The sequence below is a fragment of the Poecile atricapillus genome, chromosome 4 (genome assembly GCF_030490865.1).
Source record: "Poecile atricapillus isolate bPoeAtr1 chromosome 4, bPoeAtr1.hap1, whole genome shotgun sequence".
NCBI lineage: Eukaryota > Metazoa > Chordata > Aves > Passeriformes > Paridae > Poecile > Poecile atricapillus.
This window is the reverse complement of record NC_081252.1, coordinates 32,738,349-32,758,520: the sequence shown is the minus strand read 5'-3', so window position 1 is coordinate 32,758,520 and position 20,172 is coordinate 32,738,349. Positions and strand designations below refer to the sequence as shown.

At 37.7% G+C, this 20,172-nt stretch overlaps 1 protein-coding gene across 5 annotated transcripts in view; it reads left to right on the top strand.

Moving 5' to 3' along the window:
* The window catches only part of SH3D19 (SH3 domain containing 19), an 82,863-nt gene that overhangs the window by 3,616 nt on the left and 59,075 nt on the right, over nucleotides 1–20,172 (top strand). For 4 of the 5 annotated variants that reach the window (XM_058838725.1, XM_058838724.1, XM_058838727.1 and 1 more), the window contains exon 2: nucleotides 15,227–15,266. In XM_058838725.1, the coding sequence (XP_058694708.1) occupies nucleotides 15,227–15,266 (40 nt within the window). Of the gene's footprint in view, nucleotides 1–11,463; nucleotides 11,559–15,226; nucleotides 15,267–20,172 lie in introns of all 5 variants that reach the window. The other variant, XM_058838729.1, reaches the window with a different exon arrangement.

Here is a 20,172-nt window from a genome sequence, read left to right as displayed (position 1 = left end):
GAATATAATAAATTTTAGTTATGAACTGCATTGGTTGATTATCTGTCCTTGCTGTCACATTAGGGCTGATTACTACAGTATTCTGATATTATCTAAAGCACACAAGAAATTTTTAAAATATTCAGTATCTGCATTATTTCACTTTGAATTCTGGCCAGTGTTCCCCAGGAAAGAACAGCCCATTATGGATGTGGCAGAAATTTCCTTACTTAAAAATAAAATGAAATTACCAAATATTGAAGCCAATAATGAAATTTATTTGAGTTGGTAATGAAGACCTATGTGATTTTTACTTTAACATGTGCTTAAAAGTACAGGCGGTCAAGGCTTTAGTTTAATTTAATATTACTCTGTTTTACTTATCACAAATGCATTTCTGTGGTTTGTTCTCTTACAATAGCTGTAAATTTTGTACATGAGTTTTGCTATGCTGATTGAAACATCTCTGGCTTGAGTTTTGTTGGGTTTTTTTCCCCTTCCCCTATTTCTGTTTCTCCATAGTAGTTCAGATGTTTCCTGGAACATTTTTTAACTCTAGTGAGCAGTTTTAGATTATGGGTGAAATCATCTATTTTTGGTCACTTGTTTGACTGAGTGCTTTGGGATTTTTTATGCCAAAACAAGATTTAGTTCAGAGTTGGATCAATTCATTACACTCCCACAACTCCCACATTAAACTGGCGCTGACTTGTTTTTGAAGCTGAGAACAATGAGCTGTATCCAGTGTAACAAATTAAGGTTGAATATTTCACTGCTCAACATGCTGAGAGGTTATGGGGGTACATTTCTGTAGTGTGTCTGACAAAGTTCAGTGAAAATTAATTTGCAGGCATCATGGACTTCTTACAGATAAATGAAGAATTTAATACAACAGTGATCAGTAGTTGTTCCCATATTAATGCAAAACTATGTATTTGGCCTTAAGAAGTAAACAATAAGATGGTCTGAAATTCTTCATTAAATTCTTGGGTCTAAGACTGTTTTGGTGGTGATGTCCTTTAGGGTTCAGTGGATCATAACAAGAATAGCTCAAGCTTAGCACCCAAGAGGTGCCAGCAACTCTGGAGTTGGAAGAAAGCATGGTTAGGAAAAGGGTAATTTGAAGACTCAGTTGCTTAACTGACTCTTTTATTTAAGAAATATTGGCATCTTGCAGAAGAGGAGTCAGCATAGTTCAGCTGGAAACTTCTTTGTGTGCATGCCTGTGTACTTCAGTGCTGATCTGGAAATTGTTCTGCTTGTCCATACCAAGTGTAACCATTTATCCTCTTTTATTAAGGAAAGAGAAAAAAAAGTTCCCATCAGGTAGATCCCTTGTTTTAAATAAAATCATAGATCTACCTATAATCTGCTAGTCTGCCCCTGTGTACACAGGAAGCCCTTAAAAAGAGGACTAAGAGGAGGATTCAGGATATGGGAGTGGGTGACACTATTTTATTTTTTTCTTTGTTTAGCCAGTTAGCTTACAAATTCAAGGAGAGGTGGAGTTGATGGCCAGCTGACCATTACTTCCCTCTTTTCTCTGGGATTCAGGCTGTTTTATTTTGATAGTCTTAATGCAGATTTAGGAGCTTCAGTTTTAATAACTGCTTCAGGCACCACCACAGTAAAACTCTTAAGATCCAAAGAGCACAAATAATGTAGTTCTCCTCTTATAATCTCTGACTGATACTGGTATGTTGTATCTTGTAAGTTTTAAGATTACCTGATTAGGCATTTTTCATAGCCCATTGAAGTTACTGCGCACATTTCTACTATATTTCATAGTCTTTGACTGTAGCTTGCTTGAAGTAAATATAAATACTAACTAAAGCTTTTCTGGAAATTAAATAATAGAGCCTATAAATGGGAATTCTCCAACATATCTTGAAATTCAAGTTAGTGGCAAGAAAAAACCCACTTGCAGTTACTTAGCCAGGAGTGTAGACTGAACCCCAAAGAATGTTGTGCCCTGTGAAGAAACAATGCTTTTAAAATTGAAGGCTGGTCTTAGGAAAATAATTAAATAATTTCTGATAGTCAGTGGGGTGATTTCCTATCCAAGGAAACTGTAGAAGGACAAATAATAATAAGTTTCATTATTAAGTGATTAAATGGACCGTCTTCATTTAGGTTAGAGCCAAAGCAAGCCACAGAAATATATAATTGCTTAAGGAGAGGTGAGTTTGTAGCCAGAGAATGACCCACAGAATTAAGATTGTCCAAAGACCTTGCTGTTACCTGTGTTGTAAGCAATCATTTCCTGTTGGGGCAACAAATGATAACTCTGGGTTGTTGCGTAAAGAATGGGGATAGGCAGCAAAGTGTAAAATGAGTCATAACCTCATTGCAAGAAGCTTTTACCAAAGTGGTTGTTGTTTACAGATTGGAAAAAATGTAATATTTGTAAATAAATTTGTTAATATTTGCTTTTGAGAGCATACCCTTTGTTGTCCCAAAATGGGTTCCTTCACCCAGTGTGCAGGAGGCCAATCCACACAGAGTCGAGGTATTTGATTTATTTACTTCAGCTCAGAAAGGGGTCCTAGCTGGCAAATTCACAAAACCAGTACACCAATTATCAAAACTTTGCGTTATTTATACATTTTGACAAGCAAAGGCATTAATGTTTATTTGCTATAATTTATGCAGTTATTTTATTAATTTGTATTTTATTTCTGTTAGTTGAATTACTTTCTTGTTTCTTCTGCTAATCAGCCCACATGCTCAGTCTTCTTTTGAGTATGTGGGTTTTTTGAGTTGGTGGCTGTGAGTCAGTGGTTGTGGTCTTCCCTTGTCAGAGTTGCCTTTTACCTAGTTAGTGCATTAGTTTGATGAGTTGGCTTTGTTTATTCCTCCTAATCTGGTTCCTGCTGGCCTTATCTTGGACATTCTGCCCAGTGTCCTTGTAGTCTATCAGTTCAGCATTCTGTTGTGATTCTGTTTCTCAAATGTTGTACTCTGAAGTTCTCCCTTTTTTCCTTTCTCTATAGCTGCAGTCACTGAGGCATGTTAAGCTGCGATCACTGAGATGTTAAATATAATTTATCTATTTGGAAGCCATGCATCACACTGATTTAAAATCTGGAAACAACAGGAATAGTGGTCTTGATGCTCTCCATTAAAAGTTGATGTAGTTCTGTGTGTTTTGTTTCAATGAGCATCTCCCACAATATGTGCCATATGAAATTTTACTTTGATAGCACTAAGATAATTTGCCATGAGCCGCTTTTCTTGATGCTAATTATCTATAGTGAAACACAGTGCTTTAGCATTCTTTGCTTTGCTGACTTAGTGTTTGTGGCCACAGAAGTGTTGTCTGGATGGGATCTCTGGGGTCACCTAGTCCAGCCTCTTTCTTGAAGCAGGCCTTTTGCCAAGGCTAGATCAGTCCAGCCAAGGCTTTGTCTAGCAATGTCTTGAGGTCTCCCAAAAGAGAGGGATTTACAGCCTCTGCAGGGAACCTGTTTCAGTGCTTTACTAATTCCTAATGGAAGAACTTTTGCTCATCTACAGCCTCAACCTTCCAAGCTACATTTATTGACCATTTCCCCATTCAGAATTGTCCACTAACACCAGGAAGAGGTTGCATTTGTGATCTTTGTTGCTACCCTACAAGTAGCAGTGTGCTGTAGTTAAATAGCTTCTTTGCCTTCTCTTTTCTGGGTTAAAGGAGTCTGACCCCGTCAGCCTTCTCATTGCACAGTCCTGCCTTGCTTATTCAGATCCTCGGACTGTACAAAAAATGTAGTGGAAGTGTTGTTTTCATTGCTGACCAAGATTTTTTACTCTCCTCTTGAATACAGTATGCACAAAAGGCACTGAAACATTCCAACAGCAGATTTGGGAACACAGTATATCATCTGTTGATCTGTGGTTTATACTTGGCAAGAATCCTTCCCTTTTAGAGGACGAAAATAAGTTTTGTGGGACAGCACAGATTTTAGTGGTTGATGGCACATACCAAGAAAAAATCCCATTTTTCCCCTCAACATTTTATAAATTTTGACAGACACAGGATCTTATGTATATCAATATTTTTAAATTGACCACTTGATATAGTGCTGTTACACTGATTGCTTCAGGTGGTTTTAAATCTGTAGAAATTTGTATGGATTTTATGTATTATTCTGAAAACATCAATTTGACATTGCTACTTGAGAATTTAGAATCTTCTGACAGAAGTTAATGGAATGCTAAATAAGATGCTTCAAAGGTGAAACTAATTGATTTAGAAATTCTTACACGTGTTACAAAACAAATCTACCCCTGCTTTCCTGCTTTCTATGGCTGTATTTGGGTCCAGCCATAAGGGCTGGATGACAGCAAGGCTGAAAAGGTTCACATTGGAGTAGAAGCTGAATGCAACAAATGTTGCTATTCTTTTTTTTTTTTTTGTCTTTTTCCTAAGCTTTTAAAGAGATGATGGCATGTATTTTGTGTGTGTTGCTACCCCAGCCAGCTTGTTCAGGCTTTTGAAGAAAATATGATTGGATCAAAATATACTAAAGATTTCAAATGATTGACATCCTTACTCCTGTGGTTAATAGTGGGCACACCCTCAGCCTTTCAGAGCTGTGGTAGTAGTTTGTATGTCCCAGCACGCAAACTGAGAAAACAAATGTCGTCAGGAAAGTATGCAAGAAACACCTCCTAGGAATAAATTTTTGTTTCCAAGACAGATTCCTTCCCCTCTGCAGTCAATTTCTTAGCAGCTTCTGGGAGGCTCCATATGAAAGGCCCTGCTAAATTGCTGTCAGTGGACTTGTCTTTCGCAAATTCAATTTATTTTTTGAATCCACTTAGACTTTTAGTCTTCAAATCTTCCATGGTAGTGAGGAACATGATCATTCAATACATTAAATCAGTTACTGCCTTTTACATCCTAGTTGGTATTTCTGCGGGGTATTTACTGGTTCTTGAATTATGATGATAAATTTCTTATCTGTATTCTGCTTTTTAATGTGGTCTTGATTATGGTGATTTACTTCCTTAAAAACTTAGGTAAATTTTCAAGCAGTGTGTTTCCTACAAAAGGGTTTCTGATCCATTCTCCTAGACAGAATACTGTATGCATAAAAGAAGCCATTTGACTTTTTTCTTTGATTATAGCGTTTAGATTATATTTATAAGAGATAAGCTAAAATTAATATAATTTGTTTTCACAAGGCGATAATTTTATATTCATCATGAATTCCTTCTCACATTAAAACCTGAGTGCTTTGTATCACAGATCTATGCATGAAAATTGGGTTGTGCACATCTGTGCTAAATCATTTACAAGTATTTTTGAGTGTACAGTGTGCTATGATCTTATTTGTTATTAAAATACTGTTGGCTCATCCTGTTGGAGAGATGCAGTATAAATGTCTGGAAACAAGCTTAGCATTTCAATAACTTTCTCATAATGTGCTCATTGATGTGCTGTATTCATTTTATAACTGTCTGCACTGTAAATGTAGGGTACAAAACTAATAGAAATGTGGGACTTGGCATCAAAGTAGGAGTTTTATAAGAAGTCTCTCTCCTTCCACCTAGTACTTGAAGAACAGCATTGCCAGAGGCCACAGTTCAACTGATGGCAAATGCTGTGCACTTTGTCATTTGTCTTAAGCTTGCCATTCTTCCCAAGTATGTCTGACACCCAGTGAACTCCAAACTGGGATGATGAAGTTCACCTGAAAATGGAGTTCTTGAGGGTGGGCACCTGCTACATCCTGCCTGGACAGTCTACCACATCCATTTTTTCAAACAGGTCAAGTCCGTGCTTGGATGGGTGTCACAGTGGAACAAGTATCACTGAGTGATGAGGTGGGATTATGCTGCAGACATCATGTATTCAGCACTTATCAGCCTAACTTTATGAAAAAAAATTAGTTTTTTCTGTTCTAGTGTGCAAAGCTTACTGCAGATCACCAGTATCATCTCCGATATAATGCATGGAAATGCATGGTAGCAGCTGCCATGACATCAGGTACATTTCATTTCTGTAATTGCTGTCCACTAGCTTGATGTTTGTGGATCCATTATCAAGAACTATTTGAAATATGTCATTATAGTATTTTGGTACCATTGCAATGTAGAGGTACTTATTAGTGTATTTACGGTGGCTGAATGCCTCTGACAGGATCTCTAGGCCTTTTTGGTGAGTGCACAAAATTGTGTAGAGGTCTAGGAGTACATGGGAGGGTAGTTATTTCCCCCAAGGTACAAAACAATTGGAACTGCTTCTGCCAACAACAGAGTGTCCAGAAGAGCTGTGGTTATTTATCTGTGGTAAGCACAGGATTCTTTGTTTTGAGGGTTTCTGAATGCTTAATAGCTTTGCCATCCTTTTGCTTGATCATTTTAAGTTGTCATACGATTTTTGAAGCCTCTCATTGAACTGTAGGCGAGACTGCTTTGTGTTACCTTGAGTAGCAACTGAATGGATTAAATTTGCATTTAGAAGACTGTGAACAAGTTGCAATAGCCTCATGTCAATCGTAGAAACAAGTAGAGAATTACTTTTATAATAGCTGCTTTTTCTACTGTGTTTTTGAGAGTCTGGGAGGAGGAGAAAGTACATTGTACATTGTCAAACATTTGGAAAAAACAGGTGAGGAGGCTTTGTGAAATACTGTAATGTTCCCAGAAATACAGCAGTCAGCTTTGTCTACAGTATGAGTGCCATATGTAAAATATGGAAGGGGTATATATCTGAGTGGTTGTTCAAAATGTGTTTGTTAGAATTATGACTTACAGCTTTCATTTAGTACACAGTATTTGAATATGTTTTGTAAATTTTACCATGTTTTCATTTTATAAATAAAAAAATAATGTACCAAATGCTGTGTTGTGAGCCATACTTACTTTTGCTGAGCATGCTTGAACTTGCAACCAAGTGATGTGAAAGCCCGGTGCTTTTATAAAACCCCAGGAATGGTTGCCTACCTCTGTTTCATCACAGCTGGTGGTAGTTCTATTCTGTGAGTTGCTGTCTCCTGTATTCCCTCTTCATAAAATATAATTATCTTCTTCTGTTTTGGAGCTTTGGGGGGGAGGGGGAGTATGTTTCACATTGGTTAGGCAAGTGGGCCTGTCTTAAGAAGGTTATGGCAATGGTGTCCAGTGACTGCATCTTTCTGTCCTCATCAAAGACACTGAGGACCTGGGGGCTTCCTCGGTAATCCTCTCCTCTTTGTCTCTCTTACCAATTAGTCGTGACTCCCAGTGTGCTCCCACTGCTGGAATTGACTTTCCATTTCTAAGTTGTAGTAAGATGCTAATTTAGTGTTGCTCAGGTAAGTCTGCACCCCTTCATTTTCCTATGGACACAAAAAAATGTGGCTACAGAAGGATCAGCTGGACAGAACACATGGGCCTTCTGCACAAGGTGACATCATGGTGCAAGGAATCCAGCTGTACATAGTGACTTACTGGTCAGGATGGTCTTCCAGGACCAAAGGGCACACGTAAGCAGATTTACATGCACACATTAGGGCATGTAGTGAAGGACTCTGAAGTACCTTAAAGAGGATTTGGTAGATGTTTAACACTTAGATTGGAGTAGATGTGGATAAATTCAGTGCACACCTCAGTAAAATGTCTTCAGAATGCCAGGTGATTCACATCTTTAAAAATTTAATGCCAATTACTATATTATTAAATAATATGCATTAAAACATTACTTTCTTTAATACTAACAAAGTGCTGGGCTTCCTCTTCTGTGGAATAGTGGTAGAGAGTTGCACAACTTTAAGCGTGTGCTCAAAGCTGATAGATGAGGGTTATCCCAGGGTACAACAATTTATTCGTATATGCCACCATCATTAAATAAATCCATTTTTTGAACCTTCCCATTAATCCCTTTTATGATGTTCCTAGGCCTGTAATCTTTGTTTGATGATAAAGTGCAAGAGTCCTTTTTGGGAATAATCCATTTTATGGTACTTCAGAAGAATCCAGTGCATGTGAGAAGCAATTGTTACATTCAGTTTCACAGATATTTTTATTTCTGTGTTGGGCAGAATTGCCAGTGTCACTGGAGGGAAAATATTTTGTTAGTAGGCTAATTTCAAATGCACTTAACTAGAAAATTAGTACTTGTAAAAAAGTCGGTGAGATATAAGACTGTTCTCGTTAGGTGAACTGGGTAAACAGCTTGGGGATTCTTTAATCATAAATGATGACAAAGGACCACAAAATATTCCAAGAACAAGCTGCTGAGTATTTCAGTGGTATCTTAAGAGAAATAAATACTTTCATTTGCCTGGTACATTTCTTCTATTTTTAGAGAGACTGCTTTTTTTTCTGGTTGAGTGTATTACACTTTCTTTTCATACATTATTTTCTTTCTGTGTCATTTCATCTTCCCATTCTCCAAGTTCCTCCTGCAGTGCCGACCTGTGCACTTACTTGCACTCGGTATCATATCTGATATCTAAATTGGGAGCAATGTCATCTTTATTCTCTCGGTGGTTTCACAGGATGAAGTAGTCAAGAAAGAAATTTTCTTGCTTGTTTTAAAGCAACATTATTTTCCTAATATACAGAAGGGGGAATATCTTCTGTATTGCTATTCAGCACTTTACTGTGATTCCGTGTCTTGCCCCACATTGAATATTATTTCACTTCCAAGTGCTTAATCCATAAGATTACACTGGGAACTTCTGTTGTTGAGGTTTGCCACCTCAACAGTATGTTGTGATAGGTGAACACAGGTGTTCAAAGCTGGAGGTGCTTTTGGTGCTGGATGTTCTGGTTCTCAAGCAGGGCAAACCCCTGAGGACGAAAATAATGGAAAAAATTTGGATATTGCATATAGTGTATGAATGTTTATAAGCTAGTTTGTTAATACAGTGTCAGAAGGACAAGTTTATTCACATGTCTAACTGTTGCATTTATTGCATGTTGTGTATCAACATCTTGTGACAGGCAGACATAGGAAGGACTGAGTGAACTCTGTGGTCTAGCTGAGGAATATGCAGAATCTCTGCAGGCATGCTCAATCTCTGATTTGGGAAGAAAAAGGTAGTATGGTGCTCTTGAAAGATAATTTCCTTTTAATGGCAATGCTAGCAATATCAGAGAATTATTTTTCAGAAATGTAGATTTAATATTTCTGAAATGTCTAGAGAGGAACGTATTTTGTGGTTATAAATCTTCTGTTCATCAAAATGTTGAGTCAACTCGTACTTTCCTTATGAAAATATGAAAATTAACTAGTAGGACTCATCTAGAAGAGCTCCCACTGTGATTCTGGTGGTGTGCTGATACCTGTGTCTAGTTATACCTGAAGTAATCTATGAATTACATTGCACTGATCAGCTGGGATGTCTTTTATGAAGATATGGGGATTTGTACTTTCAGGAGTTGCTAATTTTTTGAAAAAAGAGCTTTAGAAGCAGCTGTATCTTAAATTTCCTTCTTAAACAACTGTGGTAGAAGGCAAAAGTGTGGTAACATATGTATGTAGTGGGTGTATTTGATTGCTTATATACTTTGTTTATCATTTATGGCTTAAGAACAAGCCCAGTTCCACTGCTGAATTCAGTCTAGGTTCTTACAGCACAAACCGTTTAGAGAAATGGTGAGAGCTTACACAGTCTGTTTCCTTTCTCTTTTGTTTTCTGTGTCAGCCCCCTCTTTTGCTGGCACATATGCTCGCACTGATGCACACACACTTTCACTGTTGCAGTGCAGGAGAAATATAGGAGCAAGAATGAGGGGGTGGAACTTCAGAGTCACAAAAACAAATCAACAGCAAATGTAGCATTGGCAAATGTGGCCTCTGCTGTCCAGTAAAATCCTTTTTCACTTATATGTTGTGCACTTAGAAGTGCACTAAAGGCTTTAAAGATGCTTATAGTTTATTTTTAACATTTTTAGCAAGGTAAGGGTACTATAACTTAAAGTCTTGGGATAATTACACGCTTTATGGTGGTCAGTAGGTTTCAAAATTAAGTACTGGACTGCAGAGGTTTAGTGTGTTCTCAGCTATGTGTTGGTGTCTGTCCCCAGCCATCTATCAGTTGTGTTTAAGAGTGGGGGAAAAACCATTTCTTCAGGTATAAAAAAACTGCAGGAATGCTTTGTGCTTACAGACTCAGTTACTGTTTAGCACTAAAACTGACAGACTAATATAATTTCATTGAGGGGGGTGTTATAATGTTGTTTTCTTCCTGGCAGTGTACTGCTCTGGAAGTCAACATCACACTATAGAATTTAAAGTACGTATAAAAGCTGTCTGCCTTTACAATTAAAAATGCTGAGCATGTCCTGATTTTGTAGCCTTTTTCAGTAAAAGGAATGCTGTACATAAAGTAAATTTTAAAAGTTTCTTCCAAGCCTCTCATTAATCTCTGCTTGAGCCTTCTGCCTTTGAAACAACTGATAAGGGACTCTGCTGTTCAAATATTAAAAATACATAAACAAATGTTCAGTTTTATGGGTTTTGTTTTATGGGTGTTCCTAACAAAATTGCCCAAAATTTATAGTAGATTCTATACTGTGGAATCAATTTGCATTGTTCTGATTCCTTACCTGAGGGAAGTGCTGAAAAGAGGGAAGTGGCTCTGAGTCACAATATGCCTTAACAGAGACAAAAAGGTGGCAGTATCAGTGGCAGTTATTGCTTGTCTCAGTGCAAATAAAGCAACTAGTGTTGAAAATCACACACAAATAAATGGAGATCTTTTTCCCAGAAAATGTGCAACTTGTTTTAGTGAGGGCCCCATGTACACTGGCAGTTAGAAATGAAAATTTGGGATTCTTGATGCAGTTGGCTGGCAGGGACTGGTGCACCATTTAGCTAAGATCACCTGGGTCTATATGTATATGACTAAAATAGTGGCAGGAACCAACATTTCTGCACAATGCCTTGTAAAGCTGCTGTATGGGTCTTAGCATTGGGGTTCGTTAAGGCCTGACAGCCTTCAAAGCTCATTGAGGATTGATGCATTCAGATGCATCATCAGATGAAAGTTGCACAGCCTCTTCTAATAATTAGCTTATCCTCTTATTCTCTCTGTATTTTGGTGTTGCCACCATTGCTTAAAAGCCCCTGGTTCCCATTGCTCCGTTTATCTGGAGGTTTGCCGTTGTTGCAGTAGCATGTCATGCTTTCTTTCCTTGTGAAACTACTGCTGGGCCATCGGGAGGTAAGAACTATTGGGATGGAGACTGCTGGTTGGTCTTACTATGTGTTTTCCTGAAGAGTGTTAGTGTGCCACCTCTTTTGCTGACTGATCAATTCAACAGGCACAGTGAAACTCAAAGATAAAATATTTCCCAGAAATGGGAATGGTATGTGCCCGCTTTCCTCCCTTCAGCTTTTAAGAGATCAAGCTGTGGAATGGGTTAAAAGTGGGAAGTTATTAGCCTCAGGAGGTAATTGCATTGGAGATGCCCCAGTAGCTTTGCAGTGTGATGTGGCAGAATGTGTGTTAACTTTCCACTCATTTTTCAACAACATTTTATGTTTATATTTGAATTTTTTTCTAGTGAGAGCAAACTTTTCAGTTGAAGTCACTCTTAGCAACAAGATGCTTTGAAGAAGCTTGCAAAATAAACAGAGGAAAATAATGGCTCTACTTAGTGTGAGTTACGTTTTCCTTTTCTTTGCTTGTCTTCTAGAAACAAGAGTGCCTTAAAAGATACTGTTTTCTGCATTGGTGGTCTTTTGGCAAAAGCATAATCTGTTCTGGGTTTGTGGAGCAACTGAAATGATGTTGACCCAGTTATTTTTCTCCTGATGGTTATGTTTATATTTTTCTTGAGAAGAAAAACTTTCTATCATATTAAAAGCAAACAACAAAAGAAGATAATTTTCCCAAACTTGGAGTGTAAAAGAATCACCTTTTTCTTCTGAAAGTAATTGGAACTTGGCATTTCTGTCTGTCACTCAACCTTTGAATGCTGAAAAAAAAGGCGTAAGGCGTCCATGCCACTGCTGAAATACACAGAACACATTTTCATAAGTAAACACTAGATTTGCCAAACAGTCTGAAGAGCAGATCTTTTGTGCGCTGATGTTTTCCTTGATTCTTCTGCTGTGCTCAGAACTGGGCAGCAGTCTTCCCAGATTCAGCCAGGGAAGAGCCAGGAGTCTCTGACTTCCTCCACCTTATCTGCTCCACCTGTTAGCTGCTTGGCTTCTCACATTATATCCTGCTGCTGAAGGCTAATATATTTCTCAGTCTCTCTTGTATGGCTGTAATTTTATGAGGGCAACAAAGGTTTGTAAATAGAGGATGTGAGTCTGAGGTGGAGAAAATCTTCGAGTATGGTCTGCAGGGGATTGGAGCATGGTCAGTTCTTATGGCTTGAGAGACTGCAGATCTCTAGCTGTGCAAATTGTGGATTGGAGGACAGGCAGAGAGAACTTCACTAACTAAAATAAACTTAGGATCCTACAATCCAGTTCTGTAGCTTGTGAATACTAGCTGCTTATGAATTCCTAGCATATTTTACTACAGCTACATACAGAGTAAGGAATTCTGTTAGTTTTTAGCAACAGGATAGGGAGGACAGTACTGGTGTCTCATGTCTGGAAAATAGTATCTGTCACTGGAAGTGGCATTTTTTCTTGTGCATTTCCCATGCCACAGTGAAGACTGGCCTGTTTATTCCCTGTAAGTGCTAGTCCAGCAGCATTCAGTGTTTTCTCTGATCTGACATGCAGTTTTGGCTTCTAGAGTTTAGAACTGAAGAATGTACAGTTTTCTGCTAGAAGGACATAATGTCCTGTAATGTTTTATAGCAATTTATATCTTTCATATAGAGGAAATTCTGTAATGCAGGATTTAATTTTCAGATCTTTGTAACTATACAGTCTTGTTGCTTATTACAAAGAGATCTCTCTCCGTTGTTGAGGTAACATGTATAGAGAAAAGAGAATCAGTTGTGGGGATGCACTTTTGAGACTCAGCTTTTTCAAGTCAAGGATTTGCCTATAGAATGGAGAGATAAATCTGCGTGTGCGTTTGTGTATTTTAAAAAAAAAACCAAACTGTTTTTTCTAGGCTTTCATATTCTAGTGTTTCTCGCGGTGTGTCATTATTTGAATTGATGCTTATGCCTAATGCCAAAACATCATTTAGAATTGCAAAATTTACAGAATCACAGAATCAATTAGGTTGGAAAAGACTTCTGATATTGAGTCCAACCTATGACCACAGCACCTTGTCAATCAGATCATGGCCTTGTCCAGTGTTTCCTTAAACACCTCCAGGGACAGTGACTTCGTCACCTAATTGACTCCAAGCATCTAACTGAAAGATTGAGCTCTTTGAGTCTCTCATTACGCTTGAAACTAAAACAAATTTAAAAGGTTAAGGTCACAGCAAACTTAATGAGGTGGAGGTTTTAGTTCTATTTTAAAATGCTGGCTCTTGCTTGTAGGATTACATCTTGTTCTTTTCAAGAAGATCAAGTATGCATGTGGATGGTGTGCTCTCACTAAGTTTATCAGAAAATAAAATGTGCAAAACCTAATGTAGTATTGAAATTTTGAAACAGGAATGAAAATAAAAGGGGAAAAGGAATCTCATAGTTTTCTTGAATGAGCAGGTTGCAGCAGTGTGGGCGGGCTGTGGTGGATCTGCTGACTGGACACGGGCTATGTGGGAGAGCTCCCAGATGCTGTGCTTACATGTGCTCTGACTCGGTTTGTTCCTTCTCGCTGGTTTATTCACACCATCGTTTTAGCAGTGGGAGGGCTTTGTCTGAATACGGTTAGCTTGTGGCTGTACACAGAGCAGGAGACACTGATAACAAGCAACAGATGGCAAGCAGATTTCAGTAGGAAGTCCAGTCTCATTTTTTTCAGTGCTCAAGGTAAGGAGGTTACATGGTAAGGATGGAGGGGGTGTGTTCAAAGAACTACTGCTGCAACTCTGGTTTAAGCTATTCCAGAGCTATACCATGCTGCTGATGCTAGCAGAGTTGCATACAGTGTGATGAAATGGAAATCACTGCAAGTCAGGAAGACAATAAATTATAACTGTGTGGCTATGACAGCTCAGTAGGAGCACCTGTGGATGGAAAAAGGATTACATGCTTTTAAGCACTGTTGACATGAGATATTTTTTTATCATGTTAATGAAAGCTTAATCAAATGAGCACATAAAGCTTGGAGAGAAAAAGATTTACTTTTTACAGGAGATAAAACTGCACAAAAAATGTGTACTGTCAACAGAACAAATTTTATTTCAAATGCAGAGCTTTAAGATTGAAAATACAGACTATGAGTGTGAAAATTTTTTTATGAAGACTCTTGTGTGTAGACAAGCTTTTCAGTAAAGTGTTTATTAACACACGAAAAATAGCTTTCTGTTTTAAAATACACACAAATGAAATTAGAAGCAAAATTACCATGGTCAGTGGAGATTATATGTAGCTGTAAAAATTACCTTCTACTTATAGAGTGGATCTTTCTGCATTAAAAGATTCAACCCCCCTCTAATTTTAGAATATATGCATTTTAGGTCAACAACAGTCTCAGTTTTTCAGGTAGTTCAAAAGTTATACAATGAAAGATACTCTGGACTTAAAATATAAATGGTAATGCATGAATTCTAATATCATAGCACTGTGGTTATTTTGTAATGTTTAAATGATAATCATAACTCATGAGAGAAGTATTTTATACTTTCTTTGCATACTGGAACTTTATGTGTAGATTTTTGTGGGTCAATCTCATTAATCCAAATAAGCTACTTGAAATAGTTACAGGATAAACAAAACCCTTTCTAAAAACACAGAAAAATTCAGTTTTTTGAACCCTCAGAAGCTGAAGAGTTAATGGTGGGGTTGCACTGGATTCAGTGTATTTGCAGATGTTGCTGCAACCAACTGCTGATTTTTCTCCCATCCTGTCAGGGAAGTCTGCCAGCCATGATTCATGGAATGATTTTTTTGCGCTGAGTAATCTGTGGTTTTTCTTTTTTCCTCTTCCCTCTCCCTTATTTTTATCCTGAACTAAAGCACTATTCATTTCAGCTAAAGGGAGGAGAAGCTTCCAAAGCATTAATACAAAACATTAAATACACTGTGTTTTGAGTGGAGGAACTGTAACAAATGTTAAACTTGCAGTAATTTTACTTGGTCTTAGGTAGTCTAGTCCAGGGTGTGAAAACAGTTTCAGAACAGAATCAGCTTTTGGTTTTGCTAGTCATATGGTTTTACAGTTCTCCTAAGACTTCTGTACTAGTATTGCTAAAGAACATCCAACTTCTGTGCTGATACTATGCCTCCTTTCTCACAGATCGCTCAGAAAGAAATAAACCAGACTGCCGCTCTTCAGGGTAAGAACTGTATTTCTCTATTTATTTTCCCCTTTGCTTTTTTTAATTTTTTCTTATTTTTTTCTTTTATTGGATGAACTAGGAAATTGGCCAGAAATATAAAAATGTCATTCTTTCTGCCTCTCTGTTTTCGTAACAGTAATGTAACACCAAAATAATTTTGTGTTAAAAATAGTTGGTTTATATTCCTTATGGACAAGGTTTTTTCCAAGAAATTAACAGAACTTGATACATTGTAATTGTGTACACTTAAACTCCAAATGCTTGTCTATGTATCATGCTATGGGTTGTTTGGTAAAACTGCTTAAAACAGGAAGTCCCTTATGACTTTTGCTACTTTGTTTCTATAGCAAGGAAAATAATTATTGGTTAAGTCAAAAAAAGCAACACTTTATTATTTGTTCCACTAACACTGATCCCATCATACCTAAGGTTTCACGAGAAGCAAATGAGAGTGTTTCAAACAAAACACATGCACAGACACCAACATGTGTTTATTTAGCATTTCCATCAGGACCATGAACTTCTAGGCTATTGATTTGCAAGGCCGTATTTTCCCTTAAGCTTCTGAATATTGTGTAGTTCTTCTTATCCTCTGGCTTTTAAATAATCTCTTTTTCTATTGCCTCATTTTCAAACTCTCTTTCAATTTTCCACTTGGGAATAGGATTTTGCCCATGTCATGTGGTAGATAGTGGAATTTTAATGAACTAAAGTGATAGAGCAAACCAGTGAACACTGGCTCTCCCATTCCTTTATGAAAAGTCTTTCCAAAAAATGCCCCTGGTGTCCAGGCTTTGGGCATGACCTGACCTTTTCATTTGATTTTCACAGTCTACATTTTTTCCTTTTTGGTACATTTTTACAGTACAGTGGGCTAGCATTTATAGCTGGAAGAACAGAGTAGCATTTTCTTACAACACACTTGATGTGCTGTATCTGTTGTGTGATGTGATGGGAGAGGATGTTTTTCCCTTCCTTTCCCCATCTGCCACAGCACTGTAGCTGATTCCAGCAGCATGTTTAAGTTGCAGGGGAGTATTGCATTTGTCTTTGAATACTTTTATCTGCTTAAAAGCTCAGTCACTGCATGTGCTGATTTCCTTTAATACTTAAAAATATGAAACTTTTTCCTTTTCTTAAAATGATGTGGTTATAGTCTTAATATTAGAACTTTTATTAAATCATATCATATTACAGTAATGTCAAATCCAAATCATTATGAAAAGGAAATCTAATTTTATCAAAATGTTTAGTTCAAGGTTGAAACAGCTTCAATCTCTTCCCCTTTCTTCTCTCTAGTTGTTTTCATGTTTTTGCTCTGGAGTGTGTTCTGGAAGTTTGAATTTGGACCAAAAGCAAAGTAAAACTTTGGATGTTTTTCCATGGGATTGGAAAGTCAAATGTGGAACAGCCTTGGCAATGAAACATTTCCCTAAGTTGCCTGAACTACAGTCTCCAAATTCTCATGTGGAAAGTACAGAATAATTAATGGTATAATGTAGATTGCTCATAATGTTGAGAGAAATGCAGCTTAAATAGGCTTTCATTCCTGTCAGTAGTGCATGTGCTTCCTGACCATATCTTCTGTATCTTCTACCCCCTTCTCCATCTCTCTGGCCACTGCGTCATGAGCTGCGAGGAAGAAAAGCCACCATTTAAAGGGTAGTGTTTTGTGCACGTCTCACTGCTGTTTCTAGACTGAACGGGAGCAGCCTACCTTACTTAAGTGATGTACTCTGCTAATTGATATTGCTACACTCGATGGTTCATCTCTCATTGTAATTGGAAGCATTATTCTGTGGTGACAAATTGCTGGGCGAGATTCTTATCCCAAGTCTGGCCATATCACACCCAGGAAAAGAGCTGCAGTTGCATCAAGGCCAGAGCCCCTTGATAGAAGACCTGAGGGAAAAATAAATCATGAAGTACACAAGGCTAAAATTGAAGTGCTAAGTACACTTCTCTTGTAACATGGGCAGCATTTCCGAGCCATTTGAATTCTGCTGGGGACAGTTTTATGCCATTTTATGGTAAGCTGCTGCACTTAGGTCACTGTCCCTCTGGGAGCAGTTCATGACAAGGCAAGAAGAAAATACAGTGGTCCAGAGGCAACTTGGCTACTTATTCCTTAAACTACATGTTGAGGGATGCATATCTTAAAAACACAAGACATTATCCCTCTCATAAGCTCAAGTGGAACAAAAGTGACACTTCAGTTCTTGAACTTAAGGTCTAGAAACCAGAGTTTCTGCGCTAGAATTCCTATGAAATACTGGAGGTTGGCATGGGGAGACCAGATGGCAAGATGGGGAATAAGCAGTGAGCCTTAAGAAAGGTAGATAGCCTAAGATGAAATAGCAGATGTAGATGTTTCCAAGAGGGAGCCAGAGAAGTAGTTTATTGTTTCATGCAAAACTATGGTGAGATCTTGCCCAGAAGTCTGTCAAGTCTAAGTGCAAACACGGAACACTAAGATAAGAAGAGACCAAAAAAAGCACAGATATCTTCCACCAACTCTTCCTCATGCATTATAAGGTTAGGTTTTGGTCTGGAACATGATCATCGTAATAAAAAGATCACATAACAGTGTTTCTTATGATTTCAAGGATCTAAAGCTTGCCCTTTCCAACCTCCTGTTATATAGTTCTTTGCCTTTGTATTTCTACATGTATTTCAAGCTTGTGTTTGTGTCTTTGCAGTATAAGGGATGAAGAGTTTATATACACTGAGACAGGATCAATTTTAAAACATACCTTGGACATAACTCATTTGCAATGAAAGACATATTAAAAAACCTGTTCTAGGTAGAACAGTATATAAATGGTCATTAATATAGTTACTTTATTATAGGGTGGTGCCATTTAGAAGAATTTTTACAGCAGTATCAGGGAGTCTGACAAATGTTCTGATTTGGTTATTAGCCTATCAAATGTTTAGCATGGGAGAAATGCTACAGAAAGAGGGAGCCTTCTGAGGGTGATACAGGGATCTAGCACAGCATGGCGAAGACATCTGAAGAGTGGATGAACCAAATACCACAGATAATGATTTAGAGGGAGGGAAACAGATATTGAGTAACATCTACAAAATGTGCATTATTACATTATATTTTGCCTCTTTTGATAATTAGCAACCGTCTGACACTCAGGAGAGTTTAGATAAAGCAAGGAGTAGTAGAACAGGCCCTGTGTATCTATTTCATGTACTGCTCTGCACAGATTTTTTTGTTAAATATATCACATTAGTAAGATCAAAACAAATGTTTGCTAAATCCAAATAATACCTATTGCTGTGTTAAATTTTTATCAAGAGACATTTAGTTTCATGACCTAGTAGCCATCCTTCAATTGTTACATTTTAGACAGTACTAAAATATGTCTCTACTGGTAACAGTGGTCTGTAATTATAATTCTTGATTTTACTGTCAGGTCATGCTTGTACTGTTGTCTCTGATAGTTTCAGGTCACGCACTGTTGTAACACAGGTCAATTAGGTCAAAAGAAGTAGGTCTTTATTCCTCTAAATGTTTACAAACTGAAAATCAGATGATAGTAATAGAATAGAGGAGTTCAGGCATCTACATATTTGCAGTTAATCCCTGAACGTGAGTAAAGCTTGCAGAAGGAACTGGATTTTTTTTCTTCTTTTGGTTAAGAATTACGGATCAAAAAGTCCTGAAACACAGTCCTATAATTTGATATACCTCATTTTAGTTGCCTTGACCTTGGAGATGACAGGACATATGTAGCTAACAATTGCAGCAACTTATTGAAAGATTTAGTAGGGTATCAATCACTTGAAGTCAAGTAAGAAATTTTTATTTTTAGAATATCAGTGTCTACTGTGAAAAATGGGGAGTGCGATAAAAATACTTAGTTTGTTTCTAGAAACAGATCCTAGGTTTTACTGTATATAGTCTGCCTGCTGACTGTAATGTGCTTAAGTTCTTTTACAGCTGGTTGCCTTCATTTAATTGCAGTAAATTGAGCTTTTTTATTTAAAATGCATCAAGTCAACAATATAAATAGACAAAAGTCGTCTTTTGTTCCTTTATAAACAAGCACTTGTAGTGGCTGATCAAAGGGGCTACTGATCCCTTTAGTGAAGCTCTATGGTAAATCAAGTGATCATTTTTATGAATGGTATTTTGTATCCAACTTCGGTTTTAGTTGTTTGGGTTTTTTTTCATGCACCAGAATTCCATTAGTGAAAGCTTCTCTGCATTTTTATTTTCTCTGCTATATAATGTTGATTTTGTGAAATTGTGTTTAAGAAATACTACAGTAACAGTCTGACTATATCTTAAGAATGTGTTTTCCCAGATCATCTGGGAAGCCTAAAAAGACACCTTTTAATGAAGATCTTGAGTGTTTAACAGAGCATGAAGGGAATCTTAAGGCACTGGCTTGAGAATATAGTGGAACTGTCCCCACTTTATAATTAAAATAAGGTGGTTTTACAAATCAGTGTGCTTTTGAGGTCTTGAGAAAACAGACAGAAATAGGTTTTTCTATGTTGTAACCATTAGAGTCAGTCATTTAATTGTTTCATAGGATCATAGGATATCCTGAGTTGCAAAGTACAAGGATCATTGAAATCCAGCTCTGGGCCCTGCACAGAACCATCCCCAAGAGTTACACCATGCCTGAGAGCATTGTCCAAATGGTTCTTGAACTCTGTCAGGCTGGTGCTGTGACCACTTCCCTGGGCCTGTTCCAGTGCCCAGCCACCCTATGGGTGAAGAACCTTTTCCTAATATCCAACCTAAACCTCCCCTGACACAGCCTCAGGCCATTCCCTCAGGTCCTGTCACTGCTCACCACAGAGAAGAGATCAGAGTCCCCTCATGAGGAAGTTGTAACTGTGATAAGGTCTCCCCTCAGTTTCCTCTTCTCCAGGCTGA